At 50.5% G+C, this 18541-nt stretch overlaps 1 protein-coding gene across 1 annotated transcript; it reads right to left on the bottom strand.

The window, feature by feature from the left end:
• Positions 1-7338: 7338 nt before the first annotated feature.
• LOC136569387 (serine/threonine-protein kinase PAK 3-like) lies at positions 7339-18430 on the bottom strand. The gene is made up of 14 exons (XM_066569783.1): positions 18127-18430; positions 16511-16624; positions 15547-15584; positions 15039-15161; positions 14413-14535; positions 14006-14186; positions 12996-13059; positions 11695-11743; positions 10427-10539; positions 9786-9903; positions 9040-9139; positions 8414-8610; positions 7818-7955; positions 7339-7428 (listed from the first exon to the last, which is right to left on the bottom strand). The coding sequence occupies exons 1-14, from the start codon at positions 18428-18430 to the stop codon at positions 7339-7341; spliced, it is 1752 nt and encodes a 583-aa protein (XP_066425880.1).
• Positions 18431-18541: the final 111 nt, after the last annotated feature.

Below are 18541 nucleotides of genomic sequence, written 5' to 3'. Positions count from 1 at the left end.
TAATACAGAATTGTATTAAATTTGTATATAACATAGTTTGAAACTTAACAAAAGGCTTAACAACCTTTTATATCTGTTCATCTGTCTGTTGAATTATCTAACTACCTACCTACCCACCTACTCACCTACCTTTCTACCCAATTCTAAGTCTGAGAACAGCTTTTGTAGTAATCATCTCCCTTTACACTAATTTTCAGATATAAACCCAAGCATGCATTTACTGAAAAATACCTGTTGAGCACTAATTTATATTGTCCACCTGGTCCAGTTGAATTGTGAGCTGAAAAAAATCTGCAGCCTAAAAAGGGAGAACATTGAAGCAGAGCAAGAGAGCTGTTTTGTTGCGGGGTTTCCTTTATCAGAAAAGGTAAATTTAAAATTTGTTCTTGTTGTTCTACTTCTCTGCTTCAAATGAAAGTGGAGAACAAAGGAAGTGGAAGAGATACACCCAAAGACCCATCCTTCTAATGTGGAAATGAGTTTAGAATGATTTGGCAAAGACCTTTGTAAATGGAGCCAGGTTGTGGATCTGACTGTCCAGTTGAGTATCTGTTCTTTCAGGTCATTATTTTTATGGAGTTTGACCTGGTCTCTCCTCTTAAAAGGACTCTGTTGCTTCCACCTTGTACAACTTTTAACTACTTAATTCCAGAAACTACTGTGGCTGCATAAGAATGCTGAAATGCTGGGTAGGAAAAGGGAAAAATGAAACTGAGTGTGGATCAGATCCATAAGCATAAATCCTGCTCAAAATAAGGAATTAAACTTCACCTAAAAAATTCACAGGAATGTCCACAGAAATGCCGTGAAGAACTGATATTAAAAACTGGAGACATGGCCAAGGCCTTGGTGACTCGCATTTAACTGTGATGGTGAGCCAAAGACATAGGTGAGAAGAGAGAGGGTAACACAGAGCTGCAGTAGCCCTGGATGTATGTGTAGAGGCACAAGGAAATGCAGAGACAGGTCTCCTATTGTAACATCACTGGGTGGGAGGAACACCACCAGGAGAGGGATTGTAACCTAACATCCCTCACTGCTTATATTCAGGGGCCAGACATCCTTTGACTGTGACATCACTGGGTGGTGGAGAACAACATCACCAGGAGATGGACTGTGATATCACATCCCTTGCTGGTTATAAGTGTGCCCTGCAGAGCCTGGCTGGGCCAGTTTAGCTCAAGCCTGGACTTCTACTGAGTGTGCTTGCAAGTGGGAGCTCCTTCTGGCCCTCAGTTTTCCCCAGCCTGCTGCAGCAAGAAGACATGGCCACGGGGACAGACTGGAGCTGCCCCATCTGCCACAACACTCGGAGTGATGTGGCTTCTGCTCTGCCCTGTAATGACCAGTTCTGCCTGGGCTGCATCCTGAGGTGGGCAAAGACAAATCCAGCGTGCCCACTCTGCAGCAGACCTATGGAGGTAGTCAGGTTTTCTGAGCGGAGCGAACAGGACTACCTACAGTTTGCCATCACAGCCTCAGAAGAGTTGGCAGAGGACAGCAGCCAGGCAGGGAGCACTCCATTCCACCTGACCCAAAACAATCCCCATCACCCTGGGGTATCCCCTCCACCTTCTCCACAAAGGGTGCTGTCTCCAGATGAGCAGGAGGCTGCAGAGCCAGAGTTCATGGGCGGCCTCCCACCTGAGGTCTGGGCAGAACTTTTCCAAAGGCAACAGCAACTGCTGGACCCTGTGCTTCCCTGGCTGCGCTGGAGGCTGGCAGTAATCTATCAGGACCAGTGGTGGCGAGCTGAGGCTGCAGAGGGCTCTATCCTGCATGGCCTCTGTGTCTGTGGTCTGAATGCAGAGACCTTGGTCGAGCTGCTGGAGCCTCTCCTCAATGGTCACACAGCATCACTGGTCTATGGCATCATCAATGTCATTGCAGGCCAGTGCAGGGACGAAGCCCAGAGGCTGCTGTGCTTCCATCATGCCAGCACCAATTCCAGTAGCTCCAGCTACAATAGCTCCCGGGAGGTGATGCTTGCCAGTGAACCCACAGGTTCTGAGGCAGAGGAGGAAGCTGGTACACAAGAAACCGGTCTCCAACAGAGTCCCAGCCACCCCTCATCTATGACCAGCTGCTCAGAGCAGGACCAGCCCCAAGAAGAGCAGGAGCAGACGGTGACAGCAGCAGGTCCATCTGCTCAGGGCTGCAGCCCCTCTGCTCCTGACCAGGGCAGGGACCACTCTTCTGGAGAGCCCCGGCATCCCCGGAAGAAGAGAACCCCCAGCCTCCACGATTCTCCCAGACCCAAGAAGAAGCCACCTCGCCAGCAGCACTAGCACATGTTCAGGAACTCTTCAGCCAAGAAAAAAAGAAATAAATTGTCATTTCCCTGACAAAGTCTCTGAGTGCTGCTTTCTCCCTGTTTGGTGCCTTTCTCTGCACCCCATGCTCTACAATCAGCAAGAGCCAAGAGCTCCCAGGACTCCAGGGCCATTTCAGCAGAGCCTCCTCACAAAGGAAATCCTGATGCAGCTGTGATGATTGAAAAGCTTTTGAACAAACACCAGGGTGTGCTACCAGAGGTATCAGGAGTAGAAGACTGACCAGGCATTCATCACATGAGAAGAGAAAACTTTGATAATGCCTAACACAATTTCTGCCTAAGACATTAGTGAAAAATTTCCAGTTTGATGATGTACAGTCAGAGGACTGGTACAGCCTGAAGGTACAACCAATTAGAGTTCATTCAATCAGTGGGAGGGAAAAGACCTATGCATTAATGTAGAATGCATTCTAATCTATATTGGTGTAGAGCACTATAAAAAGAGAGCAGGAGGAAAAGGTAATACCAGAAGCACTGTTCATAATGATGTTAATTATACATTTTGCAGGTATGTTTCAAAAAACTAAACAACAAAACCAAAACCAACCAATCAACCAAAGAAACCCCAAAACCCAGCAAAAAATAGAAGTGTTGTTCTTTAAAATTTTGTAGACTGTTTTTGGACACCTTAAGTTTGTATTTTGGGTGATCTCTTTGTTGGAGAGCAGAAAGAAGTTACTACAGACGGTTGAAGGAGGAAGAAGTAATAACACAGCACACTGCCTTCTTGTTTCTCATGTTTGTACAGTGTCTAGGACAGTTCATTCTGACCACAGAAAAGGTTGGCTGATGGAACACAGTGGGAAAGTTGCAGATTTGCCACTTCCTTGCAGCAAGCAGCAAGTTCAGTGACTGAAGTGCTACCTATTCCTGGCAGGAGCCTGTGCTGGCTCCCAGACCAAGTGTGTGCTCTGTACCTCACAAACATCTTATGAGCTGCCTTCTGAGCATCACATCAGCCCACAAGAACCTGGCTGGCAACAAAATTCTCTCAGGAGGAATGAGGGGTGCCCAGCTGGCCAAACAGCAGACATTCATCCAGGGGAAGTCCCGCTGAAGAACCTGGTGGTCTTCAATGATGGAGCAAGTACACTCATGGATAAGGGAAAGGCTACAGATGTCATCTTCTGGAGTTCTGTAAGGACTGTAGCAGAATTCCCCAAACATCATTTGCTCTAAATGGGAGAGAGGTGAGTTTGATGGGACTGTTCAGTGGAAGTGGAATTGGTTGGACTGGCATATCTAGATGGTAGCGGTCAATGGCTTAGTGTCCCTATGGGCATCAATGAAAAGTGGTGTTTCTCAGGGGCCCATACTGGAACCAGTGCCATCTCCACCAAGGACATAAGACAGAGTGATCTGGGGCACCCTCAGCAAATTTGGGGGTGACACCATGCTGAGTGGGTGACATGCCTGAGACGTGAGATGCCATCCAGAGGGACCTGGACAAGCTCAACAAGTGGGCCCATGGGAACCTCATCAGCTTCAAAAAAGCTGGGATTACAGCCCAGAAAGCTAGCTGTGTCCTGGGCTGCATCACCAGCAGTGTGGGCAGCAGGTTGATGGGGGTGTGTCTTCACTCTGCTCTGGTAAGACACCACCCAGAATACTACGTCCAGCTCTGTGTCCCCCGGCATAGGAAGGACATGGAACCTATTAGAGCAAGTACCAAGGAGGCCACCAAGATGATTGGAGGGATGGAACACCTATGCTATGAGGTACAGGCAAGAGAACTGGGCTTATTCAGTCTGGAGAAGATAAGGCTCTTGGAGACCTTACAGCCCTTTCCAGTACATAAAGGGGCTACAAGAGAGCTGGGCAGGGACACTACAAAGACATGTAGTGATAGGAGAAGGGAAAATGGCTTCAAACGGAGAGAAGACAGGGTTAGATAAGATGTTAGGAAGAAATTCTTGATTGTGAGGGTGCTGAAGCACTGGCATGGCCTGGCTAAAGAACCTGCATCTGTCCCTTCCCTAGGAGTGTTCAAGGCCAGGTTAGACAGGGCTTGGACAACCAGGTCAAGTGGAAGGTGGCCCTGTCCATGGCACAGGAGTTGGAACTAGATGATCTTTAGTATCCCTGAGATCCCAAAGCATTCTATGATTCCGTTATTTCAGGTAAACCAAGTATCTTTCCTCATACTGATGACTCCTGCTATTTACTGCATGTTTCACCCTCCAGGCCAGAAGTTCTTCAAGAAACATAAAAACTACATTCTTCTTTCAAAATCTCCCAAGATATAAAGCTCCATGCTTTCATGTATTTTTTTTTACTGGAATAGTAAACCATTAGTATTGTGCATAACAAGATAATAACTTAGATGGTTACCTGTTGTGGAGTACCAGGCATAAGAAGGTTTTATCTCAAACATTCTGACTGTTGCAACAGAAAAGCTGTGACTGGAAGAGAGGGTGTTGTGGAGATAGGAAAGCACTGAGCTGAACCAACTTATTTTTCTGCATTGAGGCTTGTGCTTAGTGCTGCTGTATGAACTCCCACTCTGGACCTCCCTTCCTGGAAAGCGCAAAAGGGCTGACTGCACATGCCCGAAACATTGGCAAAAATCTGTTTTACATAAGAGGTGTGCACCAGGAAAACTACAAAAGGAAGTGGATCAGTACCCCACTCTCTCTCTCTTTGTCTCTTGCGCTTTCTTTGTTCACCCCCATTTCCAAGTAACAGTTCCCTGACATGCGAGTTGCTGTCTTTGGTCAGCCTGAAAAGAATTTATAATGAACATCACACACCCTATTGGGTCAGTTGTCACATAACAGATCAGGAAAAGAAGGTGGGAATGCTAAAGCCTTGGGTGAACTCTTGCATGCACTGTGACTGAAAATAGCATTGGAAAATTGATCTGAGAAGCTGCAGTGCTATACTGAAATGCTATTGAAGAATAATTGTCTTCAATATCCAGTGTAATTGTCTAGATTTGAAAGCCTGTCATTGTTACTTCAGAGCTAATATCAGTAAGCAAGTGATCTAGCATAGGACTGAAAACACCACCTCAACCTTGCTGCATCCCCATTCTCAGGAAACCCATTCATAGAGCTTCTAAAATGTTTACCACAAACCAACGTGGGACACAGGCCTACAAAGGGTAGGATGAATGAAAGCATGGAAAGCCAAGCAACATACCCACTGCGTACACATCATCCTGCTGCTGCACTGCTGTAGCATTTCCAAGGAGCCCTGCCCATCTGAGATGCACCACTGGGTGCTTCCCTGTGCATATCCATGCATATCAGGGAGTTGCCTGCTATGGATGTAAAGAAAGAAAGAAAAGAAAATTCCAACGCACTGTGGGACAACACACTGGTAGCAGGAAAGCCGTGGGCCCAAATGGGTTGGTCCCAGCAAAACTGGAAGTTGTGAGGCAAAGACCACATGTCAGGGGCTTGGTGTGGTTTGTTGATTGTCTGATGTGTGGCCATTTTGGGATGCATCCTGTCCAGGACACGCTGCTATAACTCCCCATTTTTTGTTTTATTCAAAATGAAATGTAAAACAATCATAGTAAAAATAATAATCTTCTCTTAACTAAAAACAACACAACACTTAATGGACTTTAACTAAACGTGAGAATTAAAATAAACAGGTGGGTTCTTATTGCAGAGCATAACAAAACAATGAGCAAATACAATTTTCATTCCCCCTTCCTTCTCAGGGCGTGAGTTCTGGGCAGCTCCCCGCCACTTCATTCCCTCTCACTTACCCACAAAAAAAAAAGAGAACACAAAATCAAAAGACTTCCCCCAGTGCCCTGCAGCAAACACACAAGTCAAAAAAAAAGGTTTCATGGGGGACTAGAATGGGGGGAATCTTCTGATGGTGCAGGGCACAGGACTCGTGTGGTGGAAGAGAGTTGGTCCTCCAGCAGGATGGAGGGTGCTGACCTTCCCATCTAAATAACTAAAATAACTGGGTTGACTGCCTTCTGAGGGTTACCTACATCAGTAATCTCTGAAGAAGGTATTACAACAAAAATGGAAGACTCCAAATACAAGAGGAAAGTGCGGGCAGGGTTGAGGGCAGTCAGAAAGTGGGTTAGGGTAGAATCCAGGACGCCATGGCCGGTGCCGTCCTGGCAAGGAGACAGAAGAGGAGGGGAGATGGCAGATGGCTGGTGGCTCGCCTGTGCTTGCTCTTGAGCAGGTTCCATTTCCCGGCCTGTCCTTATCAGAGATAGTGGGTTGAGGGAAGCGGGGGTGGAACACGAAAAGTGGGAAAGGAAGTCTATCAAATATTGTGCAACTAAAATTTAAATTTAAATGGTAGTCAAATATACCGTCAGTTACCAGCAAACAAAGCAAAGTAAATGATTTTCAATAATCACGGTATCAAATGTATATTGAAATGATAAACAGGAGACCAGGGGAGAGGTTAAAGTCTAGGGGACATTCTTCCAGGCCACAGCCCCAGGAAGTGCCCTAGCAGGCCCACAGACCTCCACAGTGCCTCAGGCAGGTCCCAACTGCACAAGTTTTCACCCCTCATGTTGGCCTTGGTTCCCGTGGCAGAACTTGCCTTCCCGCTGGACACTCACCTGCGCCTGAGCCCCTGGAGAAGCCCGGCTCCCTCCCCCTCTGCCCACAGCCACAGCAGCATCCCCAGCAGTGACACCACTGCTCTGCTCCATTCTACCCTACTCTGCTCCTCTAGTCACAGCTGCAATGCCTGTATCTCCACAAGAGCTTGTGGCCTGGAGGCACTGAAGGAAGAAGACCTTTGCACGCTTCCAAACCGTGCCACAAATCCCATCCATGTGTCTTCCCACATCAAAGACACACCTGACCATTCAGAAGCAAATTTAGAGCTTATTCACAGGGTGAGAACAAAGGGACGCTTCCAGCACAGTGAAGGTTTCATTTCTTAGAGTATTTATTTTGACTACCAGTCTCAACAAACGACAAACTATGAGCTATAATCTAGAAACTACAAACTACGAGCTATAATCTACAAACTACAAACTCCTAAAACAACAATGGCCTCTTCCAGGGCTAGTATCTCCTGTTGGCCATAAACTGCTGCGTGGCCATGATCAGAGGCGTCAGGTCGGAGGTCGGCTTGGCTGATATTACAAATGGATGCTGCCCAAAGAGAAAAACACGAACTTGTACTTTCCTCACAGGCTGAAACAGGCTTTCTCTGGCTACCAGAAAGACACAGAAAGAAGAAAAGGAGGGCATTCTGGGCACCACTGTCTCCACACCCAGGACCTTGCTACATGAGGCAAAATGGCTCCCAATCCCACAAATCCGTGAATCCAGATGTCTTCAGCTTAAGGAGATTTGGTCTAGGTGACCTTGAAAGGCTCCTTCCAAGGCATCCTAGGCCAGGATTCTCCTTTGTTTTCCTTTGCAAGCCCCCAGACTGGAGATTCTTAGGAGCGGGCCCCATCAGACGCCTTGGACTTGAGCAGATGAGGAGCCCCTGGCAGCGGGCAGCTGGCGCAGCCTGCAGCCGCTTTGCCTTTTACCTGCAGCAGTTCCTGGGCAGACCAGCGCCTGTCCTCGTCCCTCTCCAGGCAGCAGTGCAGAAAGTCTCGCAACCACGCCGACTGTTGCCTGGGCTTCTGCAGCTTCGGCCTGCCCCCACTGCTGATCAGCTCTTGAACCTAGAGAAGAAGCAAATGCCACGCTCTACCTGTCTCCTTCGCACCCCAAACTGCTCACACACACCCCACGGGACAGGCTCCACTCTCCTGTGGCACTTTACTCCCTGCCAGAGCCTGGCAGATACCTTTCCTACCCCTACTGAAAGAACACAAAGCCACAGGCAGCCATAGCCAGTCCAATAGGCAAAGGCTCTTGCCTTCACCCCTGATTTCACTGGCTGATGGGGACTAAAAGCCCAGCTTTGCCCTTTTGTCAAAGCTTCCGTCAAGCAAAAGGCATCACCATTTTTTGTGCGGTTCGTGCACTGAAATGGCAAGGGGACGATCTGGACAAGGAGCACGAGAGACTATGCAGCCTGGAACCTCTCATTTCCAGGTGTTAGCAAGCTTGCCAGGCAGAAGAATAGGAGCAGATTGTGTTTGGGTGACAGCAGTATCTGAGAGCAGTTGCAGCGCACCGTGCGGGAGGTTTTCATCCGGTAAGGAGGCGCCCCTTCCACCATCTCGATCCCCACAATGCCAAAGGACCAGATGTCCACTTTGGGGCCATAGAGCTTCCTGGTGAAGATTTCTGGCGCCATCCAGTAAGTGGTCCCAACAGCTGATCTCCGTTTGCTCTGCTCAGCGGTCAGCTGAGCAGCAAGGCCAAAATCAGCTGAGGAGAAAAAACAGGCCAGCGTGAATGAGGAAAGCAAACCAAAGAAATCCCCACTGTACCAATGTCCAAGAGGGCAGCGTGGAACCCGGCTGCCATCAAGGGGCCATGCTGCCATTCCTCTGGCCTGCAGCCCAGGAAATACCGAATTGGCCACTTAGCAAAAGCCCCAGCTTTCAGGCACTGGCTTTTAGTGCCCTGAAGCTATTAGACTGTAAGTGCCTTGCTTGGGAAGGGACACACCCACAAGCCAAAGGCACTCCTGAGCCCTTGTTCCCAGCAACACCTCCCTGCACCTTGGGGCTGTGCTCTGTGCTTGCAGCAGGGCAGCCTGGACTGCCACAGGCACCACTGCAGGGAACCGGCAGTCACCCAAAGGCAGCCCCACACCGCAGCCTGCCACGGCTGAGCCTGGCACACAACACCCACCCAACTTGACGGATCCGTCCAGACCCAGGAGAATGTTGTGGCTTTTGACGTCTCGGTGGATCACTTGCTTGGAGTGAAGGAAATCCAGGCCTTGCAGGCACTGAGAGAGGAAAAAGAAACACCAGCCTAAGTGGATTTCATCCCACAAGCGGGGAAGTGGCACATCTGCAACACTGCAACATTCCTGGGCCATGCTGAGCCATGGCACGACAGGCTGCTGGCAAGGGCAAGAGCTTGCTGCTCCAACACGAGGACAGCAGTGCCTTTCTAAGTGAGGGTGTGTTTGCTTCTGAAAGAGAAAGGACAATTGTTCCTCCGGCCACTGCCCTGCAACCACAGACTGCAGCAGCACTGCTGCAGTGGCTGTGCTCTCTCCAGCCAGACAAGAGTGGATGCTTTTGCAAACACCCCTTTGGTGCAAGGCTCTCTTCGAGGCTGAGCTCCATGACAGCCCAGTGTGTATCTTTGTCTGTGCCACATATTTTACATTGTGCCACCAGCAACTTTGCCCGTGCGGGGAAGGAATGCAGCACACACAGGCTCCAGGCAAGTGTTTAGAGAGGCAAACACAAACACACGAGAAGAAGGGCAGGGACACTGGAAGGCACTTCAGATGCTCTTGCTACTGCCAGTCATAAGAGAAAGGCAGCAAGGAGGCTCAGAAGATGAAATCTCTCCTCTCCTTGTCACCCATTTGGAAGGACCATCCCAACCAAGGCGTGGGAAGCACAGGCACCATCCCTTACCTCCCAAGAGACAGCTGCTATCTTTCCTTCTGCCAGGCGAGTCTCCCTGATGACATCGTGTAAGGAACCTCCGTCCATGTATTCCATCACGAGCCAGAGTTCCTCATCTAGCAGGTAGCTGAAAGGAGGAAACAACAGCCTGGAGATGAAGGCGTGCACTCACACCACCGGATGGATTCTTGTTTTTCTGTGTCTCTCTCAGAGGAAGACAGGAGGAATTGAGCAGTCATTCACTACGCTCTACAGGCCTTGAACTCTGGGCAGTCTAAAACACTGCTTGCTATCCACACCAACGAAAAGGCCAAGGGCAATACAATCTGCAGTGCTTTGGCAGCACTTCAGACCCATGGGGAAAAAATCCAACCCCAAACCCAACAAAACCATGGGGAGAGAGCACAGGAACTTTGAGGCTGTTGGCTCAGTAAGATAGGGCCAAGTCCGGCCTTTGAAAGCGCCCTTCAAACTCGGGATGCCAGGAAAGAGTAATGCAGCCCCAATGCAATCTCCTCCCAAGACACTGTAGATCAGCCCAGAAACAGGAATGAACAGCTCCATCCTCTGCCATCCACCAAAGGAGTGGTTGAACCTCTGGCTTGCAGGATGTGAATGACCTTTCACAGCAGAACAGCAGAACCACTCACCTGTCTACATAGTTGACAAGGTTGGCGTGCTTATTGCCACGCATGACCTGGATTTCATTCAGGCACAGTTCGCTGCCGCTCTCTTGCAGGAGACTAATTTTCTTTATGGCCACCTAAAACGACATGGAAAACCATGAACCAAAGAAGTCTGTGGCACAGGACCACAAGGGCAACATGGAGACAGTGATTATGGGATGATAGTGCAGGGCTGGGCCAAGCTGCCTTGTGACAGGACATCAGAACGCCTGCTCGGGCACCTCCCAGGACACAGAGCCACATACCCTTTGCCCTGGAAACCTGGCAGAAACACGCTCTAAGCTCTCCACCTCAGACGTCTAACAACACTCACTGTGCCCAGGGCCAGTCTTCTCCCATGGCCTTACTTTATCATCCCCATGCACATTCACACACCTCTTGCAAGCAGGAAGCCATTTTGTGCCAGTAAAAATGGAGCAAAACTGCTGGGAAACCATTGGCACTTCTAGGGGATTTGATCATTACTCCAGCAGTCACTCGCATTCTCCATTGCACAACAACAAAGCAAACAGTTAGAGATGTGGCAGATAAAATGCTGTCCTAACAACATCCTGAGGGCTATTCCTCCTAAGAAATACAACCCTACATACTTCACGATGAAAAAAGTCCACGATGATGAAAACATCATTAAGGACACCTCCGAAAACCACAATCCTAGCACTTCCTCACTTCAGGAAGTGCTAGGATTGTGGTTTCATTTCACCTTTCATTTTGCTCCACTCAAATACTTTTCTTCACACCGCTGACATTTGCGTTTACTCACTGACTAGAAAAGGAAATAACCCATGGTTTGATCATCTAGGGATATACACCGGGCTACGAGCAGGGCTTAGGCCCTTGAGAGTCTCCTTGCAGACCACTCTGTCTAAGCACAGTTCCAAGGGCAGCACTGCAGGTGCCTACAGAACTACCAGCACGATTCCCATGTATTTCCTCACAGCCAGAAAAGAGAATTCAGGAACCCTGCAGCCCCAAAGAGCAGTGCCATGCTCTGAGACACCACCTGGGCACTAAGACGCAGCCAGCGTGTCCTCCTCTGGCCTCCTTGCATTCCCAGGGGCAGCTGAGAAGGACAAAATCTGTCCCCACTGTATTTGGCAGGCGGACACTGCTCTGCACTTCATCTGCCTTTGCAGCAAAGCTCTCGTGGCCACCCAAAGCTCAGCCACAGCTCACAGCAGAGGGGAGGGCACTCGAGAGCTGCAGAAGCTGCGGCGCTGCTTGGCGCTTACCTCTTCTCCTGCGGCAGTCTCCACTGCCATGCACACCATGCCGAAACCCCTAGAAACAAAACAGCAGCGGAGAAAGAAGAAGTCCTTTAGTCCCTGCCAGTGCAAGACACTGCGGTCCAATGGCAAATAAGTCCTGGGGCAAACAGTAAATGGAATAGGACAGATTCTCGTCTGGGTCTTTCCCCCCTTTTCTCTTTCTGTATCTGTATACATGTATGGGATTTTTCCAGGAACTTGCCCGTTGGGCCTTCTCCCACCTCTCCCTGGAGCCTGTCTGCCAAACTCAAGCACCACTACTGAGGCCTTCTGAGAAGCCTGAGGCCACGGAACAGCCATTGGAGGAAAGCCTCCAGACACAGATCCCTTCTCCAGCTTGCAAGGAAGTTAGTGCCCGGCCACAGCTGCAGCCACAGCCAGAGCAGGGAAAGGCTTCCATTGCTGCACACACAAATGGAGAAGTCCTCAAAACACAGGATCCCTGGACAGCGGCGTTCTGAGTCCAGAGCTGCTGTCAGCTGCTTCTCTTCGGTGCACCAGACACCTGGAGAACTCTGCTTTTCTGGAGACTTCTTGTACATTTGGCTTCTCACAGGGAAAATGTTGCAAATCAGTCCCATTTCCAGTCAGCAGAGCCGGCTTTCAAAGGGAACAGCTTGGTGGATTCTTTGCAGGAAAGGCCTAAACCCCACAGGATCCACCACGGTTCTGCCATCAGCCAGATGATGCCTTTTCCTCTGGAGTGCATTGGCACTGGCCATTGCCCTGACAAAGCTTTGTCTTTTGCCACCTCAGCTACAAAAGAGAGCTGCTTCTTTCCTTTCTGCTTTTGCCTGCTAGACTAGGTGGTGGCCATCCAGACCACTGAATCTTGGTTTCAGCAAAATACTGGAAAGAAATGTTACCCAGAGCTGTTCCCTGACAGCTGTCAGCTGCTGACTTGACCTCTGAGGCAACAAAGTTTCTCCTCCTTTCATTCCCACGCATTCTGTATTCTTTTGAGACATGCAAAAATGCTTTCTCCTAGGAAGAGCGGCAATCAGGTGCAACAGACTTGAGGGACAGGAGATCTGCCAGGTGCTGCTCTTTGCCGCAGAAAAGACATTGCCAGCATCCAGGTGTCTTTGCCGCCATGCCTTCGGACCACAGCTGTAAATGCTGACCAGTACTGAGAGATCATCAGGCATCATCCTAACGCAGTGTCTGAACAGCTTTGGAGCTTGCCTGACGTCGCTCTGGGGAGATGTGACGGCAGCAAAATGCACAGGCCCTGCCTTTGAAGAAGGAACTGTGGCTGCGCTCACCCTTTGCCAATGGTTTCCAGCTCTGTGTACTCAGCCTCAGGATCTCCCTCGCTCACCAGCATCTCTGTAAAAATCCCAAGGAAAGATGCTCACTTCAAAAGAGATCCCACCGTGCAGCAGATCAGAAAGGCAGCCCCACTCTCTGCGACTCTGGGCCCTTTCAACTCAGGCAGTCGGCAAACAACAACACCACCGCACCACCACCGCCACCACCTCAGAAACAACAGCAGCAAGACGAGCAGCCCTGCAGCACAGATGGCCTGCACCAAACTAGAAGTCTAAACTAAAATCTAAGCACGTGCAGAAACAGTCAGAGGATACAGGGATCAGAAACCTGTAACCAAGAGAACTGGTTGTTGTCTAGAAATGTTAAGGGCAGCAGGAATAACAAAACCTTGCTGTTCCTGGCAAGCAACACTCTGTGACCTTCAACCAAAGCTTTAATCCTTGCAAACATCAAAGGCATCTTGGCTCCTGGAATCAATTGTTCTCAACTGCTGCCCTTTGCAGAACAGCAAGAATATTGCAAAGTGCTTCCAGCAGAAGCACAGTCTGCAGCTTTAAGCAGGACAATTCTGCCTAAACAATGGCCTTCTGCCTTTCAGGAGCAGCAGCTCATGTTCCAACCTACTGTGCTGGGCCTTAGGAATGAGGTGCCTCAGCCTTTAGGACAGGCCGAGTTCTGAAGATGACCTTGGCCGTGCCCCACAGGAGCTCCTTGAGGCCTACTCATTGGCTGGGTCACGGCCTCCTGCTCAGCCAGAAACAACCTCTGGTTTGCCTTTTGCCTCCAGGGAAGCTCAGGCAAAGCCAAGCCAGGCTGAGCTGCTCTCAGAGGCAGGAGCAACACCCCGGTGACCCCTCACCACCTCAAAGCACAACAACAGGTCCCGTGTGGAGGCCTCAGGAGCTGGCACTCAGCTGAGGAGGAACAGGAGCTGGGACAGCTCATGCCGACACACACACACACAGGGCACTGCTCCAGCAGACAAGGATCACAAAGGACGTACTCAGCATGGCCAGGCACTTGTCCTCTGTCCTCTCTCCCAGCTGCTCTCTGCTGCCAGAGGAGCCACTCGTGCTCCAGATGCACGAGCTGCTCACGCTGCACTTGCCAGCCTGGGGACTGGAGGCTCCTTCAGAGCCTTCTGCTGCAGCTCCTGCAGGTGCCAGGACAGAGGAGGTGGAGCTCTGGGAAAAGAAAGGAGTGAGGTCACAAATGTGCCTGGCAGAGGTGCCCCTGCCATCCCATTTCAAATGCAAGCCCCTGGGAAGATGCTGCTGGCCACAGCCAGGGCTCTTCACCTCTCAGCTTTTGCAGCCCGCTTCTCCAGCTCAAGGCCCAAAATCCAAAGGCTGCTTTTACACCACGGACAAAATGGCACCACACACGCTGCTAACCAAAGCAGGCACTTACTGATGATGTTTGCTCTGGGCCTGGGCTGACAGCAGGGGCAGGTTCATGAGCACCTTCCCCCTCTTCAGCCTCTTCCTCGGGTGCAGAGGCAGCCAGAGCAGGTGCTGACGCTGCCCTTCTGCTCTGGGGACACACAGCAGCATGAGGGACAGGAAAGAACCTGGCATTCACCACCTCACCTATATTCAGCTACAGGCCCCGCTGCATCTCAGCTGTTCCTTTAGCTACTGACAGCTGCTCTCTGCGCAGGGCCAGGTCCCTCCTGGGGACAGTGTCTCCTCATATCCTGCAGGCTTCTGAACTGCACCTTTGCACTGCTCTCTTCACTGGGGACACGGAGCCTGCAGAGCCACTGGCCACCAAGGGCCTCACTTGTACCCCAGCAGCATGCCAAGACATCCTAATGCTACCTCCCATCTCTTGCTAAGACAAATTCACAGCCCCTTTCAGAACAGTAGGAAGGTGATCCCTGAACTTCCAAGTTCCAGGCCTCACTGCCTGCGGGAAGGGCAGGAAAGATTCCAGCCCTCAGCATGGTCCATGCCAGGCACGGGAGGTGCTGTCTGATCAGAAACTTGCAGCTATGCTTTGCTCCAGCCACAGGACTGCCCAGAGCTGCCACTTACTGATGCTGCATGCTCAGGCCCTGCAGTGGCAGCAGGTACACTTTGCTGGGCATCTTCCTCCCCTTGGGCCTCTTCTTCAGGAAGACACACAGCCACTGGAGGCTCTGAGGTTCCCTTAGGGCTCTGCAGACAGACAGCAGCATCAGGGACACGTAACCTCCTTTATATTCAGCTCTAGACCCAGATGCACTCAGGAGAAAGCATCTGCAGAGAAATGGGATTCTAAGGTGCTCAGACTCCAGTAAAATGGGCCAGCTAGATGGCACTGCGCTCTCTTGTGCAGGAGAAATTCCATCAGGGCAGCCACCACTTTCAGCTGCTTAAAAGTTCTGGAAAGGAACTGGAGAAAACAGCCCTGGGTCCTCCTGCTGCTGCTGTTGCTGCAAAGGGCCTGGGCTGTACTTTCATTCCTCCAGCCAGGCTGGCACCAGACCGCAACAGGCCCAGCTCACACCTTGCTCCACAATTGACAAATGCTACCAAGGCCAGAGGCTCCTTTGCCACTTACCCAAAGACCGGATTCTCTCCAGGCACGGCTGATGTGACCTGCAACACACAAGGGAAAAAGAACCAGATGCTCTAAGAAAACTGCCTGTGCTGGCCATGCCCACCCAAAAGTCAACCCAAAGACAGAGCATTCTGCTTTCACTACACCACTCCAGCAGCATCCCTTGTGGCACACAGCAAGCAAGACAGCAGCAGCACAAAATACTGCCTGGTGTCTACCTTTTCTCCTCTTTGGCCACTCAACCCATAGAAACTTGAGACTGAGAAAGTCTACAAGTGGTTCTCTAACACTCATTGCTTCTGCCCCACCTCACCCAGCAGCGGCTACAGCTCCTCTCTTTCCTCTATTTCAGTCTTCTCAAGACATTGCATGCAGCAATTGCCGTGAGCTTACTGAAAACCTTTCCCCAAGGAGGCTTCACCCAAGTCCCTCTGAGCCATGGTGGCAGTTCTATCATGACACAGCACAGGAACAGCTCCTGTGTGTGGGAGCATACAAGAACTCCTCAGAAATGTCTATCTCAGAGGCCTTTACCAAGCTCATTCTGTGATTTCATCACAGAACAAATGGCTCTTTTAGCGCGCAGGAAGTGTCAAGTTCCACAGGCACATGCTGGGATGAGGGAATGCAGACAAGAAGCCTTGAACTGAGGGACTTTGCCTCAGTCCTGGAGAGCAGTGCACAGCTTTTACAAGGACGCCTGCCAAGCTCTCCCAGTCTTCCCATCCTGGAAGTTGTCTTGCTTGAGCCAGCAAAGTGAGGAGACTCCAGACTCCATTGCCACAGGCTGTGGCACGGCAGGAGCAGAATCCCCGCAGGCTACATCACAAATGCTGCCCATGCCCCACTGGCTAGAGACACGCCCTTCTTAGCTGGAGCTGTGGGCAGGGGCATTACCCAACTGAAGGCCTCTGTGTGGCATTTGGGTTTCCATATGCTGCACTGAACAAAAACGTCTACTTACGTGCCAGGTGGGTGAAAAAGTACCCGGAATAAGCCACGGTAAAAGCCGTGAAAGCTGCAGCACACACTCCCTCCATGGCTGGAGCAGTGCTGCTCAATCTGCAAGGGACAAAGCCTGTAGGGAGAAAACCAAAAAACTCAGAGTCCTGCTGGCAGAGACCTCGTCGATCAGCAGGTTCCCCTGCAGTGAGCGTGCCGCAGAGCTGCTCTGCACACTGAGCCCTTCCGGGCCTCGGCACAGCAACTCTGCCTGACAACGCTGCCATGCGGCCGCTGACATCACAATAGCAGTGCCCTGGGCTGCTTTGTGAGTTCATGCACAGAACCACACCTTCTCTACAGATAATGCCAAAAAAAGCCTGCAGCGTTCTCCTCTGCTACAAAGCCACACAAAAAGCCCTCCTAGTCCATCACCTGTTGCTCAAGGCATCTAAGAGTAAAAACACACTAAGCCCCTCTAGCCCACACTGAGAAGCTGAGCACTGAGAAGGGAGCAGGATGTGAGGAACCACATTAGTGCTCTTTGGCCACTATTGCTTCCGCGCAAAAACCAGAAGGCTTCTTCCAGCGGGACCTCCCTTAGTTCTAGAAAGCAGCAAACTATCAGAACCCAGGAAATTCCTCTGCCTGCCCTGGAGGGCTCAAGCCGCTGCCCGGGGGCTCAGAGACTTTGGCACAGAGCCCAAGACGCCTGTGCCTTTGATTTAGCCCTTGGAAAAAACAATCACCAATCTTGATATGAAGAATTACAAGTCAAAAGAGTTTAAGTAGAATAATAGGTAGTTTGTCACCAGGTGAAAAATAGATTTTTGAGGTTTTTAAAATGACGGCTCGGGGGTCTCAAGATGGAGGAATTTGGATGTGCCTTGTCCTTTTTCCTCCTTCCTCCTAGCCTCCATCTTCTGGGTGATGTTGGCGCTTTTAGATTGGTTTAGAGCAGAAGCTCACTGTCTCACATAGGTGATAGGTATTGGGAAGTTATTGTAAATAGTGTACACATAGTTTTTAGTATAAAAAGACAACACTGCCTCTGAGGTGGGCAGTGTGCCTCAACCCAACCTGCTAGACAGACCTTGGCGGGTCGGAGAAAGAATATTATAGATAAGAAACAATAAACAACCTTGAGACCAAGAACAGAAGAGTTCCGACTCCTTCTTCAACTGCCAGGCTGGGGAAAGAGACTTTCTAACGCATCTCAGGGTCACTCTGACCAGCAGAGATACCAAGAGCAAACAGGGAGAAGCACGACTTCAATGACATTTAGAGTTTTCTCCTAGGTACAGAGACAAGGCCATGCGTCTTTCAGCATTGTTATTCAAAACATTTTACATCAAAGCCGTGGCTGGGATTTCAGCAGGGAAACGCCATGACAGGAAATGCAAGGAGGATCCTTCTCTCTGACTCACTCTAGCAGAGAGTCCTTGGCACCAAAGCACCACCACCATTTTTCCCCCCACTTTTGTCCTTCCACAGTAATTTTTAGGACACAGGGCTGAGATAGGTGGCACTGAAGTGACAGCTCTGACACACAGCTGAAACCATCAGGGCCAGGGGGGCATGTGGGACTGTTTTTCTTCTCCAGCAGAACAAGGCAAGCCAGAGTGCTGACACTGATACCAAGTGAGTTCAGCCAAGCCCAAAGGGAGTGCAGCCAAGCCAAGTGCAGCCCAGCAGGCTGGTAGGAAGAGGCAGCGAAGCGGCAGATCCCATTCCCACGGACACGCCCGGCGTGGCGGACCGGTGGCAGCGGCAGTGCCAAACAGAGCTCCGCAGGGAGAGACAGACACCCATCACCATCGCCACTGCCACCAGCACTGCCGCAGAGAGGGAGCAGCAAACTGCCACTGCAGGTCCAGAGCTGCTCCCGGCAGCACCAGCAGCCCCCATCTACCATCAGAACCATGCTGTAAGCCCTGGCCATCCTGTCTTTGCTCCAGCGGCCCCGTGTGACACTGCACCTTTCTTGCTTAAGCCATTACCTCTTTCGCACAATTTTCTTCCTATTGTCGTCGTCTACTGCTTTTTTTTTTTT

Source organism: Molothrus aeneus, chromosome Z, assembly GCF_037042795.1.
Source record: "Molothrus aeneus isolate 106 chromosome Z, BPBGC_Maene_1.0, whole genome shotgun sequence".
In the NCBI taxonomy this organism is placed as follows: Eukaryota; Metazoa; Chordata; class Aves; order Passeriformes; family Icteridae; genus Molothrus; species Molothrus aeneus.
This window is presented reverse-complemented; position numbering and strand designations above follow the sequence as displayed.

What these genes read in the sequence shown, in the direction of transcription:
- LOC136569387 (XM_066569783.1), bottom strand. Translation starts at nt 18,430, where the DNA reads ATGGCCAGGGCTTACAGCATGGTTCTGATGGTAGATGGGGGCTGCTGG. An exon ending in GGCTTGGCTGAACTCACTTG is followed by an intron (nt 16,625 to 18,126) that starts GTATCAGTGTCA and finishes TTCTCCCTACAG; the next exon opens with GCTTTGTCCCTTGCAGATTG. An exon ending in GGATGAAAACCTCCCGCACG is followed by an intron (nt 7,956 to 8,413) that starts GTGCGCTGCAAC and finishes CTTCTTCTCTAG; the next exon opens with GTTCAAGAGCTGATCAGCAG.